General features: G+C 38.0%; 1 protein-coding gene, 2 long non-coding RNA genes and 1 other non-coding gene across 11 annotated transcripts in view; 3 read left to right on the plus strand and 1 right to left on the minus strand.

Moving 5' to 3' along the window:
• Positions 1 to 35: 35 nt before the first annotated feature.
• Positions 36 to 4,284, plus strand: LOC144085171 (uncharacterized). The gene is made up of 4 exons (XR_013304047.1): positions 36 to 110; positions 2,210 to 2,277; positions 2,353 to 2,499; positions 3,093 to 4,284. It is a non-coding gene; the product is annotated as an uncharacterized LOC144085171 (long non-coding RNA).
• The window catches only part of LOC144085170 (uncharacterized), a 111,209-nt gene continuing 94,748 nt past the window's right edge, over positions 3,239 to 19,699 (minus strand). For 5 of the 8 annotated variants that reach the window (XR_013304041.1, XR_013304039.1, XR_013304044.1 and 2 more), the window contains 9 exons: positions 13,514 to 13,628; positions 13,237 to 13,296; positions 11,078 to 11,119; positions 10,823 to 10,956; positions 9,197 to 9,285; positions 5,295 to 5,453; positions 5,026 to 5,111; positions 3,615 to 3,914; positions 3,239 to 3,553 (listed from right to left, as the gene is read on the minus strand). This is a non-coding gene — a long non-coding RNA (uncharacterized LOC144085170). Of the gene's footprint in view, positions 3,554 to 3,614; positions 3,915 to 5,025; positions 5,112 to 5,294; positions 5,454 to 9,196; positions 9,286 to 10,822; positions 10,957 to 11,077; positions 11,120 to 13,236; positions 13,297 to 13,513; positions 13,629 to 14,956; positions 15,052 to 19,699 lie in introns of those variants that run through there. The other 3 variants (XR_013304042.1, XR_013304040.1, XR_013304046.1) reach the window with 3 other exon arrangements.
• On the plus strand, positions 6,887 to 7,607 carry LOC144084515 (gonadotropin subunit beta-2-like). Its single transcript, XM_077613035.1, has 3 exons — positions 6,887 to 6,983; positions 7,086 to 7,204; positions 7,285 to 7,607. Exons 1-3 carry the CDS (start codon positions 6,920 to 6,922, stop codon positions 7,507 to 7,509), a joined length of 408 nt encoding a protein of 135 aa, XP_077469161.1. The 5' UTR covers positions 6,887 to 6,919; the 3' UTR covers positions 7,510 to 7,607.
• On the plus strand, positions 8,138 to 8,231 carry trnai-uau (transfer RNA isoleucine (anticodon UAU)). The gene is made up of 2 exons: positions 8,138 to 8,175; positions 8,196 to 8,231. It is a non-coding gene; the product is annotated as a tRNA-Ile (tRNA).

The raw sequence follows: 19,699 nt of genomic DNA on the forward strand, positions 1-19,699 counted from the left end.
GGCGTGGTTACGCCTATTGTCGACGTAGCAGAGTTATTTAAGCGCATGCGCAGTAACACTTCCTGTTGGAAGTCTTTTCACACGCGGCCGTTCGACGAGCACGCCACAAGGTAAGGAATAGAGCAATTCACTGGCCCAGATGCGTTTTTATCAAGCTATCGGGAGATTTTTCAGCAATCAATTGAGCCCAAAACGCCAACAAATATCTTAGTTTAATGCCAGGTTTAGCACACCGTCGACTAAGTTTGCGCTTAGCGTTAGTGTCACGATTTGACTTAAAAAGTATGTCGTCCGTTTTCTCTCCATTATTGAGTCGTGTGGCAAGACTTTAAATTTAATCAAACAACGCCGAGTCATCAACCGATAGTTTGCTGGGTAAATGCTCACTCTAGAACAGGGGTCGGGAACCTTTTTGAAAGAGAGCCATAAACGATTCCTATTTTCAAATATTATTCCTTGAGAGCCATAATCACAATTTAAAAGTCAAAACACATGAAAATGTGCGATTTTTTTAGTCATTTTACAACTTTTAGAGTACAAAAAGTCTCTTAATTATTTTGACAACATTGTTAAGCTGTTGCTAATCAATGAATGTCAATGAGTTCAATGAGTATCAATGAGAATGAATGCAGAAGACTCTAATGAAAAAAAATCAATGCCACAATGCCGACGTGACGTTCCTATTGGTGCGTTCAGGACTCTTTTCTCTCACCACCGGTTTCCATATTTTAGCTCAGAGCCATATGCACCCATCAAAAGAGCCACATGTGGCTCCCGAGCCATAGGTTCCCTACCCCTGCTCTAGAATGATATCCAAAGGCACGACTTAGTTCCTGTTGTTTCTTGGATGTAAGATAGTTTTCATTGCGGGTGCTAAACACCCGTTGCCGATTTGTAATTGTTCTGTTTTTACAAAAAAATCACTTATACAAAACTGTTAAGCCAACTTTCTCCTAGCTATTAACGTCAGTCTGTATATTTAATCGCCGTATACAAAACTATTAATCCAACTTTCTCCTAGCTCACTGGTGTCAAAGGGGCGGCCCGGGGGCCAAATCTGGCCCGCCGCGTCATTTTGTGCGGCCCAAGAAAGTAAATCATGAGTGCCGACTTTCTGTTAGGATCAAATTCAAATGAAGATTATACATGTATATTACATTTCCTAATTTTCCCCTTTTTAAATCAATAATTGTAATTTTTTAATCCATTTTTTCCTTTGTGTTTTTAGTTCAAAAAGCATTTAGTAAAATCTAAAAATAAATATATTTAAAAATGTTTTCCACTCATTGAACATATTTCCAAAAATATTTTTCCCACGACAACGCACTCGTAAACGGAACAAACAAATTTAATTTAACTTGGATTAATATATACAGACACTCAAACATGCGTTTCTGAGAAAGAGTGCCATTGCCTATTCCCGTTGTGTGCACGAGTATACTTCATTACCCATAAAGCCCTCTTTTTGCCCACGCATGCGCGTTGTGCGTTCCCTGGTCGATGCGTAGTAGAAACTCGTCTGAATTAATCGTTCAGTGCTCGTAGATATTGTTATACACGAAAGATATGCAAAAAATGCTTGGTCGCATCACAAATTTTTGATCGCATGACGAGCGAATTATTCGATCGAAATTTCCCTCATAAGACGAGAATATTGTATGACGAGCGGTCGTGTGACGAGGTACCACTGTATAAGATATTTTCCCTCATGAAGAAAAAAAAAGCTCAAGCAAACATTTTTTTTTTAGATCTATAAAAACAGAATATTTCGGGCTTTTGATAGTTTTTTTAATCCAATTTAAATAGAAAAAAAATATCAAAATATTATTTCAAAAATGATCCGACCCACGTGAAATCGAGTTGACGTTATTGCGACCCGCGAACCAACCCGAGTTTGACACCCTTGTCCTAGCTGTTAATGTCAGTCTGTATATTTAATCGCCTTGTCTGAAAAAGGAAAAATAGCACTTGGCACTCGCTAACTAATTTTCATTCTTTATCTTGATCGTTTATTAAATATCTTGTAAGATTTCTCTATCCCGTAATTGTTTGGCAACCCCCCAAATACCTTGGTTAAATCAAGTTTTCCCTGTTTAGCATCAAGATAAAACTACTTCCCCCCAAAAAACAACTATGCCAATCTGTTGAATCTCCAGGCTCTCTACATGCTAACTTATGCTTTTTTTGTGTGCAAATTTTCCCTGTTTAGCACCAAGATGCAGCTCTTCTAGCATGCCTAGAGCACTATTGAGGTTATAGAAGAGGAGACTGGGCCAGGTAAAACTACCCAAAAAAAAGTTTAATCTCCATTCTATATATTCTAACTTTTGCTTTTTTTTTTGCATGCAACAGGCCTGAGAGATCTTCCTCGCAAGTTGCCCACTTGAATTATATGGTGTCTCTGTACTTCTGAAAATCCAAATTAAATAAAAGCCTAAATCATCATGGTGATGTTTCACTGGCCATTCATTTCCACAGCTCTTTGACTAAATCTTTAAGGTAAGAAGGATCTCAGTTCATGTTAGAGCAGGAATTCTAAGTATTTGTTTTCCAATTTTATTTTCTGTGTTTATTCCTTAAGTGTTTATTCCCCCAGCTTTTTTTTTTCTAATTTTATTTTCCAAGTGTTTATTCCCCCAGCTTTTTTTTCTAATTTTATTTTCCAAGTGTTTATTCCCCCAGCTTTATTTCAAATTTTATTTTCTAAGTATATATACCCCCAGCTTTATTTCAAATTTTATTTTCTAAGTATATATACCCCCAGCTTTTTTCAAATTTTATTTTCCAAGTGTTTATTCCCCCAGCTTTTTTCTAATTTTATTTTCTAAGTGTATATACCCCCCAGTTTTGTTCAAATTTTATTTTCCAAGTGTTTATTCCCCCAGCCATTTTCTAATTTTATTTTCTAAGTGTATATAACCCCCATTTTATTTTCAAATTTATTCCCTCCATTTGCTTCTAATTATTTTCTAAGTGTTTATTCCCCCAGTTTCATTTTCTTCTAATTTTATTTTGTAAGTTTTTTTTATTTTCTAAGTGTATTTTACAAGAATTAATTGTGAACCTTTAACTAAAATGTCTTATGTCTACAGGTGGACAAACCGGAGAAACGACTGGCTACACCAAACACTTCAATGTAATGTCAACTATGTTAAAGTTGAAATATTTACCTGGAAATAAATTTTTTTAACTTGGATTGTTACTTGCATTTTTTGTTAGATAAAGACAAACACATGTATACATTTAAAAACTTTTATTTTGAAAAACTTTGGAGATAGGTTCGCACAGGCCCTCCAGCATTTTGAAAAATCAGTTTTGCCTTCATCCATTTTCAAATGGACGAAGAAACTCCCCTTGTCACCAGGTGGAATTCTGGAAAACAAAACAGGGGTCAATACACAAAGTTGAGTAAAAAAACATTCGCAACATCTTACCTTTTATTTTGAAAAAGTTTGGAGATAGGTTCTCGCGTAACGCCCAGCACCGAAAAATGGGGGGGTGCATCAGCCTATCTGTACATAGGGAAGAAACCTTGTCCCCCTTGGGTGGAATTCTGGAAAACAAAAAAGGGGTCAATACACAAAGTTAAGTAAAAAACATTCGCAACATCTTACCTTTTATTTTGAAAAAGTTTGGAGATAGGTTCTCGCGTAACACCCAGCACCGAAAAATGGGGGGGTGCATCAGCCTATCTGTACATAGGGAAGAAACCTTGTCCCCCTTGGGTGGAATTCTGGAAAACAAAAAAGTGGTCAATACACAAAGTTAAGTAAAACCCCATTCACAACATCTTACCTTTTATTTTGAAAAAGTTTGGAGATAGGTTCTCGCGTAACACCCAGCACCCAAAAATGAGGGGGTGCGTCAGCCTATCTGTACATAGGGAAGAAACCTTGTCCCCCTTGGGTGGAATTCTGGAAAACAAAAAGGGGTCAAGGCACAATAGATTAAGTTACATAAAAAAGAAATACAGACTAGGGCCTAATTAAGTCAAATTTAACTAATAAAACTGTTTAGCTTTTTTTTCTATAAAACATCAAAAGGGTACCCATTATTCAGACACTGCAAAAGAAGGCAATGTTTTCTTCCAGTCTGCTGCAGAGAGATTAAAAATGATCTGAGTCTTTAAAGGCCCCTATCCAGTCTATTTTTCATGTTTTCTTCCACAAACAAATAATCAGGATCCTGATGTGGTGGGAAATATAGAAAACACACTGGACAGGGGCCCACAAGGTACAAATTGCATGAAAATAATAAATAAAAGAAATCCTACTTCTGCCTTGAGTTTTTCAGTCAATTATTTCAAATCCATTCATTCTTAAAAAAAAATCCCAAAAGCTTCTGTTTTTCTCTTATGCTGAGGAAAAAAATGTTTAGAGTCAAAAATGACACCTGCACTATTGTTGAATAAATGTCTCACTTAGGTTGTCAAAACCACATTTAAAATGAAACGGTCCAAGCCCTGGGGTCTTTAAGAAAGTCAACGGGGTAAGAGTATATAATCTATTTGAGTGCACAGTTCCACTACATGGCAGAATTTTTTGTACCAATTACTAATTTCGTCATACGCAGTTATCTGGGTATGATGACAAATAGGCTTTTGTCAAGTCAATGATGATGAAGCCCATGTTCAATTATTATTTGTAAGGTCAGAAAGATGTGAAACTCACAAGCGGAAGCTACTCCTACACTTGCCACTATAGTATTTTTAAAAAAAAAATTAAATTCAATATCGATGACCTACTTAACAGTTTTTCATTTATCGCAGCCATGTCTGGTCTACATTAACCGCGATAATCGAGGGATTACTGTTTATTCCTTACACGTCCCCTAATGGCATTTGTGTGGGTGACTTATCCACAGGGTTTTGCTATTAAAAAACACCAAACTAGTTAGTGGTTTCATTCAAAAGTTGAATGTATCATGATGAAAAACGAGCCAATTGCGCAAAGCCTTGAATACTGAACGCTGACGTTTAAATATAACACGGATAGAGAAAATCGGAACTCTTTAAAAATGACTCACTTTGTTATGGCGTCGACAAGATGCCCCTTTCTGGTCGTTTTGGCCACATTCTTGATGTATCCCAGCAGTCTGTGCTCGTTGAGGGACTGAAACACACAATGGAATGATTTCTTTTTAAACAAAGAGCGATCGGTAACGCAATGTAGCCAATTTGTTTGCAAACATTTTGCTGTCTGCACACACATGGGGCTACATCACGTCAACGAATCATGCTCTTATCACTCTTAAGACGAGGACTGGGGCTTCGAAATCCCCAAATAACAACGTACCGAATGTGCTGCATCGTCCTGTGAGAAGTTTGTCAGGCTTTCTTCGGCAAATCGTCACTTTTGAGCTGCTCTGCAGTGCACGCCCGTCTTGCCTCCCGGCTGATCAGCCATTTTGGGGTTTGACGTCGGCTATTTGAACGCTGACCTCGGCCACGCCTACTAAAATAGACACACACAAAATATAAATTGTTTTCATAATAACGTGCGTTAGTCAGTGTGTGTGTGTGTGTGGGGGGGGGGCGCTTTAAATGTTTTTGGGTTGGACTTTAATACTTAAAAAAATACATTGTTTTCATAATAACATGCATTAGTCAGTGGGTGGGGCGGGGGCGGGGCTGTAAATACGTGTTGATTGGGCATTCATACTTAAAAAACACATTGTTTTCATCATAACGTGCATTAGTTAGTGAAAATGCTGTTTTCGGCTGGATTTTACCCCATTTTCGGGCAATGTTTACCCGTATGCCATTGACTTTCATTGCTGTCTTTTCCCGGGAAAATCACCCCCCGGCCCGGTTGTAATGTCTGAAAAGCTCCAGTATTTGTATTTAATCATGAAATGCTGCTAGGAAGTGGATTTTACCCCGTTTTTGTGCATTGATTTATTGATTATTTTTTTATGTGTCGCAGCTCCAGAAAAGGGGAATGGGTGGACCTATGGCCGTTGGGATGGAAAAACTAATCATGGATCCTGAAATGGTAGAAAAGAGAATGAGTTGAAGAGAGACAAGTGTGATGGAAAGTGGAAAACTGATATCAACTGGTGGATAGAGGAAAGGGAATTAAGTGATTATACCCAAAGTCCACTGGTCCCATTATTGTAATCTACATAAAATCCCAAGGAGGCGAAGCCCCCTGGTAATCAGTGAAACAAGATCTGCGCTTCTATCCAAGCAAAGACTCTCAGGTAAATACATCCGGATCCTAAGAAGATTGACCTTTATCTTTTTTGTTTTTGGTTTCATGATCATTTCTGACATCCACACGCATGTGGCGATGCAGAGAACTTAATGAGATGGTGTTTAAAATTGTGGTTACATTACATACAGTATACAATTTGTTTTTGTTCAAATGCTAATTCTTGGGCACAAAATTGGCATTAAGTGCACATTCAAATAAAAGTTCCACTAATAAAAGCAGTGGTTGATTTTTATAATGATTTTACTTCACTAAACTGAGAAGGACAAGCCCAAAAACATGTACTGGAAGTTTCCCTGATATTTGTTTTTAAATTGGCAATAGTGATTAGTAAGATTTTGAAGTGATACATGACATTAGAAGGCCAAAAACACTTATCTCTAGAAATATGAGGTTAAATTGTACTGCAGAAAGTCCACAGAAAGGGTTACGGACACAAAACATTGATGAAGGGCATAGAGCCAAAGATTTCTGGCACCCCCCATCCTCAGAGCTTATATATGTGAGCAGACCACCCTTGATTTCACAAGATACACACAGGTAAGTCACGCTTGTGCCGTGATTTGTCCACAAGATTCAATCCATTCGATTTGGTTATGAAACTGTAAAAATAGACTTTAAAAAATGTCTTGTGATTATATCGGGAAGAAATGCGTGGCATTCACTAAAGTGTACTAATCTTGTTCGCTGTGTAGGTCTGTGGAATCATGACCTTTCGGATGTGGACCTTGATCCTGGCCGCCTCCGGTGTTTGGTGGTTGGACCTTGCAGGTAGTGCAATTTATTGTTATGTGGATTTATGCAGTGTGTTATTTTGTTTTATGAGTCTATCTGTGTTTGGCCTTCATATAACTCTGTTGGCATAATGTTCAGCAACGACCATGCTGCCAGGATGTCACCTGACCAAACAAAACGTGAGGCTAGAGAAAGAAGGATGTTTCTCTTGTCACCTTGTGGAGACGACAATCTGTACTGGATATTGCGCCACAAATGTAAACTTTTCTGAAGTCTCTCCATGAAGACAACTTAATAATATGCGGTAATGGTGTGATATTGTTTCTCCTTCATGCAGTACCCGATCTTCTACGATTCGCCCAGCGAAGTGCCTGACGTTTGTATGTACGAGCAGGTGCACCACCAACAATTTGAGCTGTCTGACTGCCTTCCAGGTGTTGACCCTGTGGTCAAGTACCCAGTGGCTCTTAGCTGTAATTGCACTGCCTGCTCCATCCTCACATCCAACTGTAACGAGGAACCCGTGGAACACAGCAAATCTGACTTTTGTTCACAGACGTAGGCTAGCAACACAAGACCTTTACGTCACCTTACGTGACATTTTCTTCTTCATATTTACAAGGTAGTATGGATCGTAATAAAGAAGTCCCAGCAAAAGTCTCATGTCTTTGCATCTTTAAATACAATGGATTATTTGAATGGAAAATTAATTCTTCATAACAACGGATGTGATGACTGGAGCTTATTTGGGCCAGTGGCACCTCTAGAAATTTTTCATAGATGTGTTCAGATATATAAATGAACATTATGGGGTGGCACACCAAAACTGTGTGTGATGTGTGTGTGTGTGTGAAGTCAAATTTAATCTAGTAAAAGTATTTCCTCACAGTGGATGGAAGGTGAAAAGCATCAGTTTGCCTGGCTATGCATTTGAGATGAAATTCATAAGTTATAAGTGACAATCTAACGTCTTCCTGGAGATAATGGCTAACAAATTTACCAAATGTGCATCCGGTAGGCGTATGACGATCAGATCGTAAAGTGCTGTCATTTATTTCAAAATTTCTTCGCTTTATGTCCTGTGTAAGAGGGAGCGGGGTCTGTTTCATGGTTCTCACAGCGTAATAAAATAACAGCCATTTTGTTCGTTGGGCAGGGTTATAAAGCTAAATGCTAACAACTATAGCGCAGCTCCAGTGGCGCAATCGGTTAGCGCGCGGTACTTATATGACAGTACATTGTAGAGCAATGCCGAGGTTGTGAGTTCGAGCCTCACCTGGAGCAGTATTTTGCAAAGTACTTCTTTTCTTTAGCCTTTTCCATTCCGACCGTTCCCACATTCTTGGTGACTTTTAAAACTGTGATATTGTGATCCAGTCAGTGAGTGGCCGAAGCTTTGTTTTTAAACCACACTCAAAGGATCTATTTGGTTTTACTGCCAGCAGAGAGCAGCAAATGTCTTTAAATCCAAAATTCATGCACCAAATACATGTCCGCTTATTAACTTTTGCTTACTTTTTCTTATACCTAGATAGAGGTGAGCACTATTATTCATAATGTATTATCAATATTAGTTTTTTTGCAACTGTTTGTACACATGCTATGAAAATAATAATTGTTCAGGACAATCTGTTTCAAAGTCTATCACAAGCATTGTGTTTTTTTAGGGCAAAAGTAAAAGTTATATTTCTAAAATGTCTCTATTTCATTTCTGCTGTGCATATGACAACTATATTTTACATCTTGTTTGTGAGTCTCTGCTCAATAGTTTGCAGTCTCACCAGCAGGTGTTGCTGCAGTCCAGAGTTTTTCCTCACTGCCCTTTATGAACGTGTAATAACTCAAGCAACTAAAAAGGATATGATCGGCTGTGTGTTCCTTTTTGAATAAAAACATTGGCCCAGTGAGAGTACCTCAAATATCTAACCATGTGCTGTATTATTTTCATATCCATATATTTTAGAGAGAATTGAACAGTGCAAAAAAAGAAAAATCTGCTGCCATGCTGTCTATATGGACTATAAAAGAAAAAGAAATATAGGCTATCTTTGGAATAATTTGTGATCTTAAAAACAAAAAGCAAAACATTTTCTCTTGCTATGTAATAAACGTGTTTTCTGCATCAACTCACCATTTAAATTGTTTCTATCTACTATACTGCAGTGCAAAGAACAGTTTTACAGATTCCCTTGCTGCAATAAAAGGACAATACGGTTACAAAAGAATCAAAGTAATAATAGGAAACTTACCACGATAACTTAGCAATATTAAAAGTCATTGCTGAATATTTCGCCGGTACATGAAGAGTTGTTCATATTGCTTGTTCTTCCGATGCAAACTGTAAAGGCCAAATGAAGAGAATTCAAATGCAAATCCTATTCTAAGATTATTTTTATTTATGTACATGTTTTTAAAATTTAATTTTAATGCGCATTATTTGAAAATTAGGATTTATATATGCTACACAGCCCCTGTAAATATGAATATTTTGGTATGTCTTACATTTTGGGTTAAAATTCTTGAGACTTATTTTGAAAAGAGTCTATTTATTGAGGTATACACTAGAAAATAAACAAAAATGTTCAGATTCAGCTATGAGATCCTGTATTCAACTGTGCAAGTGCTTTCAGTTCTAAGTTGACTACATTATAACAGCATTTTTTTTTCATTGTGCCCGGGAGTCATTCTGCCTTCATAAGAACGAAATTGAGATTGTAATGCTGGGATTTCACAAGAGATTTTAAATGTCATTTAGCCTAATCTGGCATCCAGATTGATTATTGCGCATGCTGACTGTGTCTCAATATGTTGTTCTGACTGGGATTCATTTTTTTTTTTTTGAACATGTAAACTTGCAAACCCATTAACGTCATTGACATCTTTTACTTTGAACCAAGCGTGCAACAATGCAGACACCCAAGTACGCATGCGCCACCGTGCAACAGGTGGACTGAACGAATGTATCCCTAATAGGTTGGAATACACCACATCCACGATGTCAGGTTGACTAATTTTTCAAATGGCTATAATGCACTTGATGCCTTATTGTGCATTTGAATACGTTTTAAGACCTATATCCAAACCTTCCTCCAACATGCCACAAACCACAGAGCATGTGTCCCACGTTTTATTAAACATCTGTCTTTGATTACCAATGAATTTGCTCATAGCATAGCAATATGACAGCTCCCAAGTCCCAGATGTAAAGGTATAATCATCATTATTCTTGTTTTCTCATAACCCACCCCCCTTCTGCTGCATCCTCAGGCCAAGAGAAACTTCAACATTACAGCATTTATCAAGTAGCCAAAAGGAAATGATGACATTCTGCTTGGCCTAACACCGACAATGTACGTGTGTGTGCATGCGAGTGTTTGCTGTGTTGAGGTTGACATTAAGATGTCGACAGCAAAAATGTCATATACACTACAGGTTTTGACATCAGAACGAGTACTTCAACTTCGTTCCTTCAGGTCCAGATGGTTGCTTTTTCCTGGCTCCCATTACACCAGTTTTCTGTTTGTTTAGGCTGATCCTTTTATTTTTTATTTCCCTTTTTTAGATTTTTGTTACAATTTTAATGCTGGAGCATTAATATCAAATCGCACCATGACTTCAGACTTAATTTCCCCGTTGATAATTTACTGGTCTACAAAATTTAGGAGAATATTTGCTTCAGAGAAAAATATGACTGAACGATACTCGCTAAAGTAACTTGGATTGGAAAATAAAGGATTATAGTGTTGTTTGGTTAAGGTATTTGAAATATTTAAGGTTAAAGTTTGATTACACAATCCACAAATGTGCTGCCTTCTTTACGACATACGTCACTTCTCTCTTTGATGATATTCTTTTGCCACAATTAGATTCATTACCTCATTGCTCGCTTTTCATCATTCGCATAACCACTGGAAACACAAATGTTGTTCTGTCCAACTGTAGGCAACTTGGAAATCAGGATTCTTGCGCACGTCATCATGGAAAATGCAGTATTCCATTATGCAAAAGACTGTTTAAAAAAACAACAAACAATTTGAAAAAAATACTTAGTGTTCCTTTAACATTTTGGTCACTTGACACCTTTGATCTCATTTTCCATTTTAGTCACACCAAATTTAGTAGAGTCTCACTTCTTTTATCCAGGAAGTATTTTGCTTGTAGGTCTTTGTGATCTATTTAAAGAGAAAGATACAATATGAATGAGTTGAGTTGCTTTAGCTAAGGTAAACATAGTTTCAGTTTTCATGACTGAAAGCAGCAGTGACAAGAGTAATGGAACTCCATAAAATTCTAGTGTCAAACTGAAATGTGACTGAATCCGACGAGTAATGACATGTCTTGTGGCATCATAATGCCATCTGGTGCTGTTGAAGGGCTGTCAGGTAAAGGATGTGGGCCTGTAGATAATTGCTGGAGGTTGTGGAAAGCCTGGTCTGATAAGGAGAGGCACCCATCCAAGCCAGAAGAGGGTGGATTTCATATCCTGAAACCAGTGAAATGGCTTGAAATTCTATTCACATTCTCTCAGGCTTTGTAGGGGTCCTTGGAACCTTTGAAAATGTTTGCTTTTAAGGTTGTTTACAAAATTAGAAAAATGCTTGAATTTTGCATAAAAGGTATTGACGTATTAAGCACCTAATATTACACAGTCTAAAAATTAACTTATTAAATGATGTAAAACAAAACCTAGCTCCCAGGCCACCAGATCAATAACGTCCCTGCACCCCCAGATTGATGTGATAAATAAGGGGGGAATTATTCTAAGATTCTTTGATTTCTGCATGTACAAGTTTCTCTGGAAGAGGAACACTATGGGATCTTGATGGTGGGCAAAAATACTTCCTCTGAGTTGAAGCCAAACAACATTCTTGGCTGGACTGACCTGAGCTCATCAGAGAGGCAGACAGAATGAAAGACAGAAGACTTTTCATATGTTAATACCCAATGTGTGTTTGTCTCAGAAGCACGGTTGTTGCTTTCAGAGCTGTTCCTTTTCAATTGAGCATCAATACAGTCTGTGCAAATATATTGACATGCACAGCATCCCAAAAGTTGATCCTTAAGACAGACAATAAGAACAAAATAAACACTCCCATCTAAAATCCACAAACAAGCCAGCAGCTTTTATAAACACACTGTTATTTCTTTTTTTACTTGAAATATTTATTAAATCTTTATTTTATGAATATTTGTGAATTATAATTTATCTTAGATCAGATGGCATTGGCTAGTAATGATGGTTATTCCTATCAGACTGATATTTTGCAATTAAATCACAATAGAGTGCCACATTTCTGAGAATAAGATGGAGTAATATTGGGGTAATGAGATCACAGGTCACCGATGACAGAAAAGGAATTTCAATAAAAAATGTTCATGGTTGACCAATATGCTATTAGCTTTGAATTTGACTGCTTAGGCCAGGGGTGTCAGACTCGGGTTGGTTCGCGGGCCACTTTAACGTCAACTTGATTTCACGTGGGCTGGACCATTTTATTTATAATATTTAGGTTTTTTTTTTATAAATGGATTTTAAAAGAACTGGATTAAAAGCCCTGAATATTTAGTTTTTATAGATCTAAAACAATGTTTATTTTAGCTTTTTTTCATATTTTTAGATTTTGCAAAATGATTTTTGAACTAAAAATACAGAAAAAAATGGTTAAAAAATTACAATTATTGATTTAAAAGGGGGAAAATCTGGAAATTTAATATAGATCTATACTCTTCATTTTGATTTGATCCTAAAACAGAAAGTCGGCACTCATGATTTACTTTCCCGAGCCACACAAAATGATGCGGCGGGCCAAATTTGGCCCCCGTGCCGCCACTTTGACACATGTGGCTTAGGCAGTACCCCTTTGCACTCTCGTTTCTTTCTCTATCTTGGTATGAAATACAAATTCTAAAGCATAAAAAAATTATATGCAAATAATGAAAGTCCTTTTTTTAACCTAAAACCACTTGTTAAAAACCAATTTTTGATCTGAGGGAGAGTTATATAAACGTGTGTGTTTGGGTTTGAGCGAGATCAAAAATATTTATATTTGTCTGAGAAGTAGTAAATGTTATTTAAAATAACTGACATTTATTATGCCACCACACAAATATGGCGCTCACCACAGTCTACAGCACAAAATCACACCAACCTTCACACAAGAAAGAAAAGAAAACAGTTAACTCACACTTCACTACTAATGTCCTGTATATACAGTATGATGGAATGTGGGCATAAAATCTCCCATAATTACCAAATATGGCTTTTTCATCTTGAGTATTCAAAAGTTACCTTATTCTTCACACAGTGGAATTTTAGAGACCCCTTTCACCTCTGGTACGCATACTGTACCTGCACACATTGACAAATAGTTTTGTACAAGCCATCCGACATATGTTTGCTCGTTAGTTGTGTGTTGGATCTATTGGCGCCCAGCCTATCGTTCCCCGTGGGCGCATGAAGGCGGTGTGGCCGTCGGGCGCAGTGAGCTGCTGACATGACTGCTCGGTTCAAAGAGATGGCGCAGTAGATGTAGGTGCACCGCGAACAAACTACTCTTTATATTCACCTTCTCTGAGCCTGGGAAAACTCTCCAGTCCCCTCATTGCCGCCTGTGGTTACAGATGGGGAGGCAAGTGGACTTACAGGTGCGGCTCGGGCCCTGCGGTATCCCAGAATTTGATCTGTCGGAGAAAAAAAATATAGACAAGTATTCCACATATTTCGATGAGAATAATGCATTGATGGATGACAAAGACTCTAGTGTTCCATGGAAAATTTGATCACAACTTTTTTCCCCCACATGTGAACCTTTTTTCAAATGGATATTTACTGTTAGTTTAAAATTTGTACTCAGCATTTGATTCTCTATTTGCACTTGGATGGTAGCGTGAAGAGGTTTGCCCGCGGAGCTTTCACTAAAATAGTATGCATGCTATAATTGGACGTGACCGCTAATTCCCAGCGCCAGTCGATGAAAACAGAAAAGTTCCACATAGGCAGAAAAAGAATTCAGTGATGTGTAGCAACGTTAAGCAATGTTGTTCTTCATTTCTGTTTATAAGAGCAGCTGTTTTCCCACTTACTACAAATCATAGACAGGACTCAACGTTACAATCCTATGGCTTCATAACTCTCTCCCACAGATTTTTTCCACCTTTACCTCAGCATCATTCTCCACTATTTTATGCACAAGCTGACCAATATTGAAAGTCAAGTTCATGTGACTGACTGTTGATGCTGTTATACTTGCGGCTCGCTTACTTCTACAAGACAGAAACCTCAAGCCAACATACTGTACGCTACCCTTCAAAGTTGTGTTTTTCCTTTCTATATTTAAAAGTGAACGTGTTTTAGATGCCTTCCAGCAGGTCGATTATGATAACATTAGTTGGATCTGAATAAAGTGTAAACTGGCAAGGTGCCACTCAGCAAGTCCTTGCGGTTTTAATAAGAGTGTTTTGCCTCTGTGGCCTATGAATGTGACTATTCAGTGGCAGGTTGGAGGAAGGCTTAGTAAGCAAAGCAGAGAAACCAGTAAGTGAGTGACTGGATATGTTAAGCTGGTACGTCTGATATGAGCAACCCAGGCGGTGTCTAAAACTAATAAGCTCTTCCCAGCACATTAAAACTAAGGTTGCACCACCGATACTGATAGTCGTATTCGTAGCCACATGGCACCGCAATAAGGTCATCGGGGAGTATTAAGACATAAAAAAGTAGCACTCTCACTTTAAACGAATTGGACGTCTATCGCTGTCAACAATAGGCAATAATTACAAAAATGAAAAATAATCTTTCTCTGCTCAATATACACCCACCCACAAATTACTTCATCACTGGTAATAATGTGTGGCAACACAGAGTAGGAGAAAAACACAAAACAAAACAAAATTAAGAAAAAATAAATACAAGTTAAGATGTGTGTGGCGCATACTTGCAAAAATGCAACTAAAAATCTGAATGGTTCCAAGCCAGAACTGTTAACAAAAACACTAGAAGTTACGTCTACCTTCTATCTGTTAGTATAAGTGTGTCTGCACTCTGTGCCTTCGCTGCAGATTAGTCCTGGTATTAGAAGGATGTCACTTGCTGCATGTCCCCTCTTCCCTTCCTCACATTCCACTATCGCAAACATAAACAATCACCTCGCAGCCTAAAATGACCGCCCACCCCCAACCCTGTCCTACTTCAACACACAGAGACGCACACACCAGTCATTCCCTTTTGGCAATGCTTCTCTCCTTTCCTCACCCTCCCTTACATTTAGACATCAGAGGAGGCATCCCCAATCCCCCTTTATCAGGCACCCAGACCTGTTAAATAAACATACAGCCATGCCTATTGTCCCATAGCTTGATTTGGAGTGTGTGTGTTGGTTTGGCCTGGCTGGTAGGTCAGGATAAGGTTTGGACAGCACTGAATCCCCACTAATCCCACAAAAGAAGAGATAAAGCCGAGTCCAAGACCTCTGACGCTTTGAATGCACCCTTATACACCTGCATACATAGTGCAGTGATTCAATTACATCTTCCAAAGTTAAACTATAGATGTAAATAAATGCTTTACAGAGAACTTAGTAAAACATTTTGCATATTTTACACAGAATCAGAAAGACAGTAGGTATTAAACAGCAATATCTACACTTCAGAAATAAAACTTCCCATTAGATAAGATAATTCAAGATTATAAGTAGACTTAACTGAAATTCTAAAATTGTTATTTTGAAAATGCATAACTCAGATTATTAAGGTAACATGTAAACATGTTAAATGCATTGAATTAAATTAAATCATCAAGTTTGTGGGCCCTGCTTTAAAAATTCGTAATAACTGAACTGGAAAATGGTTTGTTGTGTAAACCTAGCCTTAGTTGTCAGAGGACTTCGTGGCCATTGTGGTGGGCAGGCTTTGGTTACCGCTTGGAGCCATTTGTTCCATACTATATACTTAAACTGAAGTCCTGTTCACTTACTAGTTTCAGGTCAAACTACTTAACAGAGTTCACTTACATAACTAAACCACAAAATATGAAAAATCAAGTAAAATTAGTTGACTTGAAATTTGAAGTTCTAACAACTTTTTTTTCTACAAGTGACTATTTCAATGACTATTTGACTATACATGACATTTACACACTATGATTACTGATAGTGGAGGGTTAGATGCAAAGTAAGGAGAATGTTCAATTACATACGATTGAGTCAAAAATGCCCTCAGTATATTGGGAAAAAATATTTAATAAGTTTGACTATTGTGTGGAATTTTCACTTAGATGTACAAAGAACAAATATGGATGGCCTTTAATCTGGATAGATAGGTCAAACTGCTTTTCATACAAGGAGCTCATAACATACTTCATCCAGGGCCCCATCTTCAGTGGGACAACTTGTATCCTACTTTACTATTTTTAGGGAAAAACTGTTCAACTGCTCTACCGGCATACATAATGCTTGAGGCACTGTGAAATCTCTGTACATTCAACACGAGCTTTGATGAAGTTTTAGGTCTTCTTGACCTTCAGGTTCTTAAAACTCAGAGGAAAGAACTAAGCTGTCGGGCGTAAGTGTAATGCACACCGCCCAAGTGAATTAACTTTAAATGGCGGGAGAAAGTCAGAACATGGCAAAAGGTTTTGATTTATGGGGGTAGAACTACATTTGATATTCATTTCCGCAGCTGTGGCCAGCTAAAAAAACAGCCTGTAAATAGACCCGTCGTGACAATGGCACAGTGTGTGTGTGCGTGTGTATGCAAGAGAGAGAGAAAGAGCGATCGAAAGCGCGAGAGAAACAGCAAGAGCGAGTGAGAGAGAGAGAGAGGGAGAGAGAGAGAAAGAGAGAGAGAGAACCTTTTAGAGCCTCTGTGCGTCACTCCTATTTTAGGAATGCTTTGGGGCTCTTTCAGTCAAATTCAGCACAGATGTTTCTGATTCGCTAAACACATATAATAAGTAATTATTGAAAACACCTTTTACTTGCTCACGGTTGTGTGGTGCTTCATTTTGTGTAATCGAAGCTGCGGTTTCTCATACAGGCACGGGATCCAAGACTTTATTGAAAGCCAGCTAAAATGCCCTGCAGTCAGAGTTTCCTGATACAAGATGAGAGAAATGGGAGCTTAAAGAAATATTCCCCGTGCTGCCTGGGTGAGAAGATGCCGTGAAAGAGGGGAGGTCTGAGGATGGGGAGTTGAAGAGAGAAAGATCAGCAGATTGCATTGCTAGCCAGGTGGAACCAGATGAAAAGATTGGTGGTTAGATAGTCAGGAATGATGAGGTTGCTCATTCTTGGAAGGTTCGCATAACTGGTACTGAAACATTCATGAGTTACAGTACTATTAAAAAAAATGGTAAAAAGAATCAAACTGTGGTGGTATGGAGTCACTGATGGTGTACATAGTAGGTTTCTTTCCTTACTTCTGTGCAGGTAGCGTGCATGTTTGTCTGTACCTAAATGTGATCTGCACAGTATTCCTTTCCTCATGAATTGTGTTTATATATAGTCTTCCTGCGACTCTGAACCAGACTAAGAGTTGTGAAAAACAATGGTGGTGTAAAATGCCTCAAGTTTAGATCATTGAAATAGAGGATAAGATCATTGTTGGCCAGATAGTGATAGTTATCGTCATTGATTGTAGTTCGTCATTTAAGTACTTTACACAGTCTGAATTGTAATGTGTAAAGCATGCCATTGAAACATGGATTCAAACCGAGTGATTTTAAATCAATGGGTGGTGCATATAAAGAATCAGTACAATCCCAGATCAATGAATGTCCATTCAATGGCTATACTACACTAGTGAAAACACTACAGTATATAAACAATCTGTAGAATAGGAGTGTCCAAACTACGGCCTGCCGCCAACTGTCAGCCCTCTATTGGCGTCATTGACAGTCATTGAGACGTAGAAAAGAATACCTTTGGAGAATCTAATCTCTTTTACCCGATTCTGATCGTCTATTTAAGAAAGGAAAGTGGAAGAATTTCATGTCAGTTCTCTCATCCTTTGATTTTTTTTTGAAAACAGTCCTTGGGGGAAAAAAGTTTAGAGACCTCTGCTGCAGAACATAATAAAATGTACTCTTTTATTCTTTGTGGTGGCCCTGCATAACTTTAGGACATTTTTGCTACTTAGAAATATTAACATTAATATTATAAATGACAACTGCCAGAATTCAAATATCTTCAAAAGAAATTCCCACTTGAAAATGATGGTGGCTTTTTGATGTGGCAACATGGGAAAGAAATAGTGATCCTCTGTCATGAAAGTGATGAAAAACAAACTATACTTGAAAGCTCTCTGCTACATTTTGACATATCAATTCCCCCATGGGGACAACTTGACAAATTCTAGCAGAATAAATCTTTCCAAATAATAGTCTTGTTGCTTAAAGCCAACACGCTTGCTTGCTCATTTTCAGTTATTGCAGTGTACATAGTCTAAAAGCAAACACAGAGCAGATTACTACATGCTTGAAGTCAGTGCGTTGACTTCTTTTTGTTTCTCATTGCACTGTACTTTTGGTTTTCCCCAGTACATTTACTTTTACAAGTCAGTGCAGAGCTATGTTTGCCCAAGCTTACATTTCTACAAATTGGTGTCTGATTCTAGTGGAGGTGCCTGGGTTTCTGTTCTCCATGTGGGTGTTTGTGTGCTGTGTGTGCTTGTCGAGATGGGGAGTGAGGAAGAAAGAAAGAAAGAGATGGGATGGGGGGATGACAAGCTGGATCTGATTATGGGTTGGAATGACTGGGAGGCTTTGCGGTGCTTTCTCAATAGCACATTCCTGTGAGCAAGCCGAGGCACGACCCAAAGCTACAGACCAGCCCCTGCCAGAGGGATTGAGTAAACGTACGTTTCATAGGGCCTAGTGAGATGGAAGCATTATGATTAATGAGAATGTAGTCAAATAGTGACGAGATAGTCTGTTCTAAAAGTCTAAGGTTGGAAGAGGGGTTTGTTGTTTGTGGAGTTGTGTGTCTAGGTCACATGGCTGCTTAAACTGTCACCACTGTATGGAGTAAAAGGAAACCAACTTGCCAAATGAAGACTGCGTTCGACAATGGTAGTTTTTATATATGCATGCATGCCAGCTCTCAAATAAGGTTAATGTTAGATGCATTTTATCTTTGCTAAATAGAATCCCCAAAGTACAGAAAATCGAGGTTATTTGTTATAGGGTCTACAGAATTATCATAAAAAAATCATTCACCATCTCTATTGCTTCTATTCACAAAGGTTAACTGTGGAACATCTGGGAGGGTCACACAGGTGCAAAATAAAGTTTCAAGTGGAGGTGGAAATGTTAGTAAACTTGTAACTCAATTGGAGCAAATAAATCTACAGATATTTTTGGGGGAAGCCAGACATGCCATTAAAGCATTGTTTTAATTGATTTAACACTACCAAATATGTAGCAATTGGATCGTTTAAACTATTCTGCCTAAAATTGGAGCGGTACATCAAAATGTCACCATGTGCTGCAATGACCCAGACAAAAGGAAATAAATAACTAAAAGGAGCTTTGTCAAAAGTGATGTGGCAGGACTCCATCTTACGAATGGCTCCAAGTCAGCTCTTAGATCATTCAGAAGCTTCAAAATTGCATTGAATAATTGACAATGATTTGTATTTTTGGATGTCAGTTAACGCCAAAATAAGGGTTTGTCAACCTAAACTTTTAAATCAGGGGTATCCAAATCCTTTCAGATAAATGAGAGGAATCAAGGGCCAATTGAAATCCTTCCACTTTC

The sequence above is a fragment of the Stigmatopora argus genome, chromosome 11 (genome assembly GCF_051989625.1).
Source record: "Stigmatopora argus isolate UIUO_Sarg chromosome 11, RoL_Sarg_1.0, whole genome shotgun sequence".
Classification (NCBI taxonomy): Eukaryota; Metazoa; Chordata; class Actinopteri; order Syngnathiformes; family Syngnathidae; genus Stigmatopora; species Stigmatopora argus.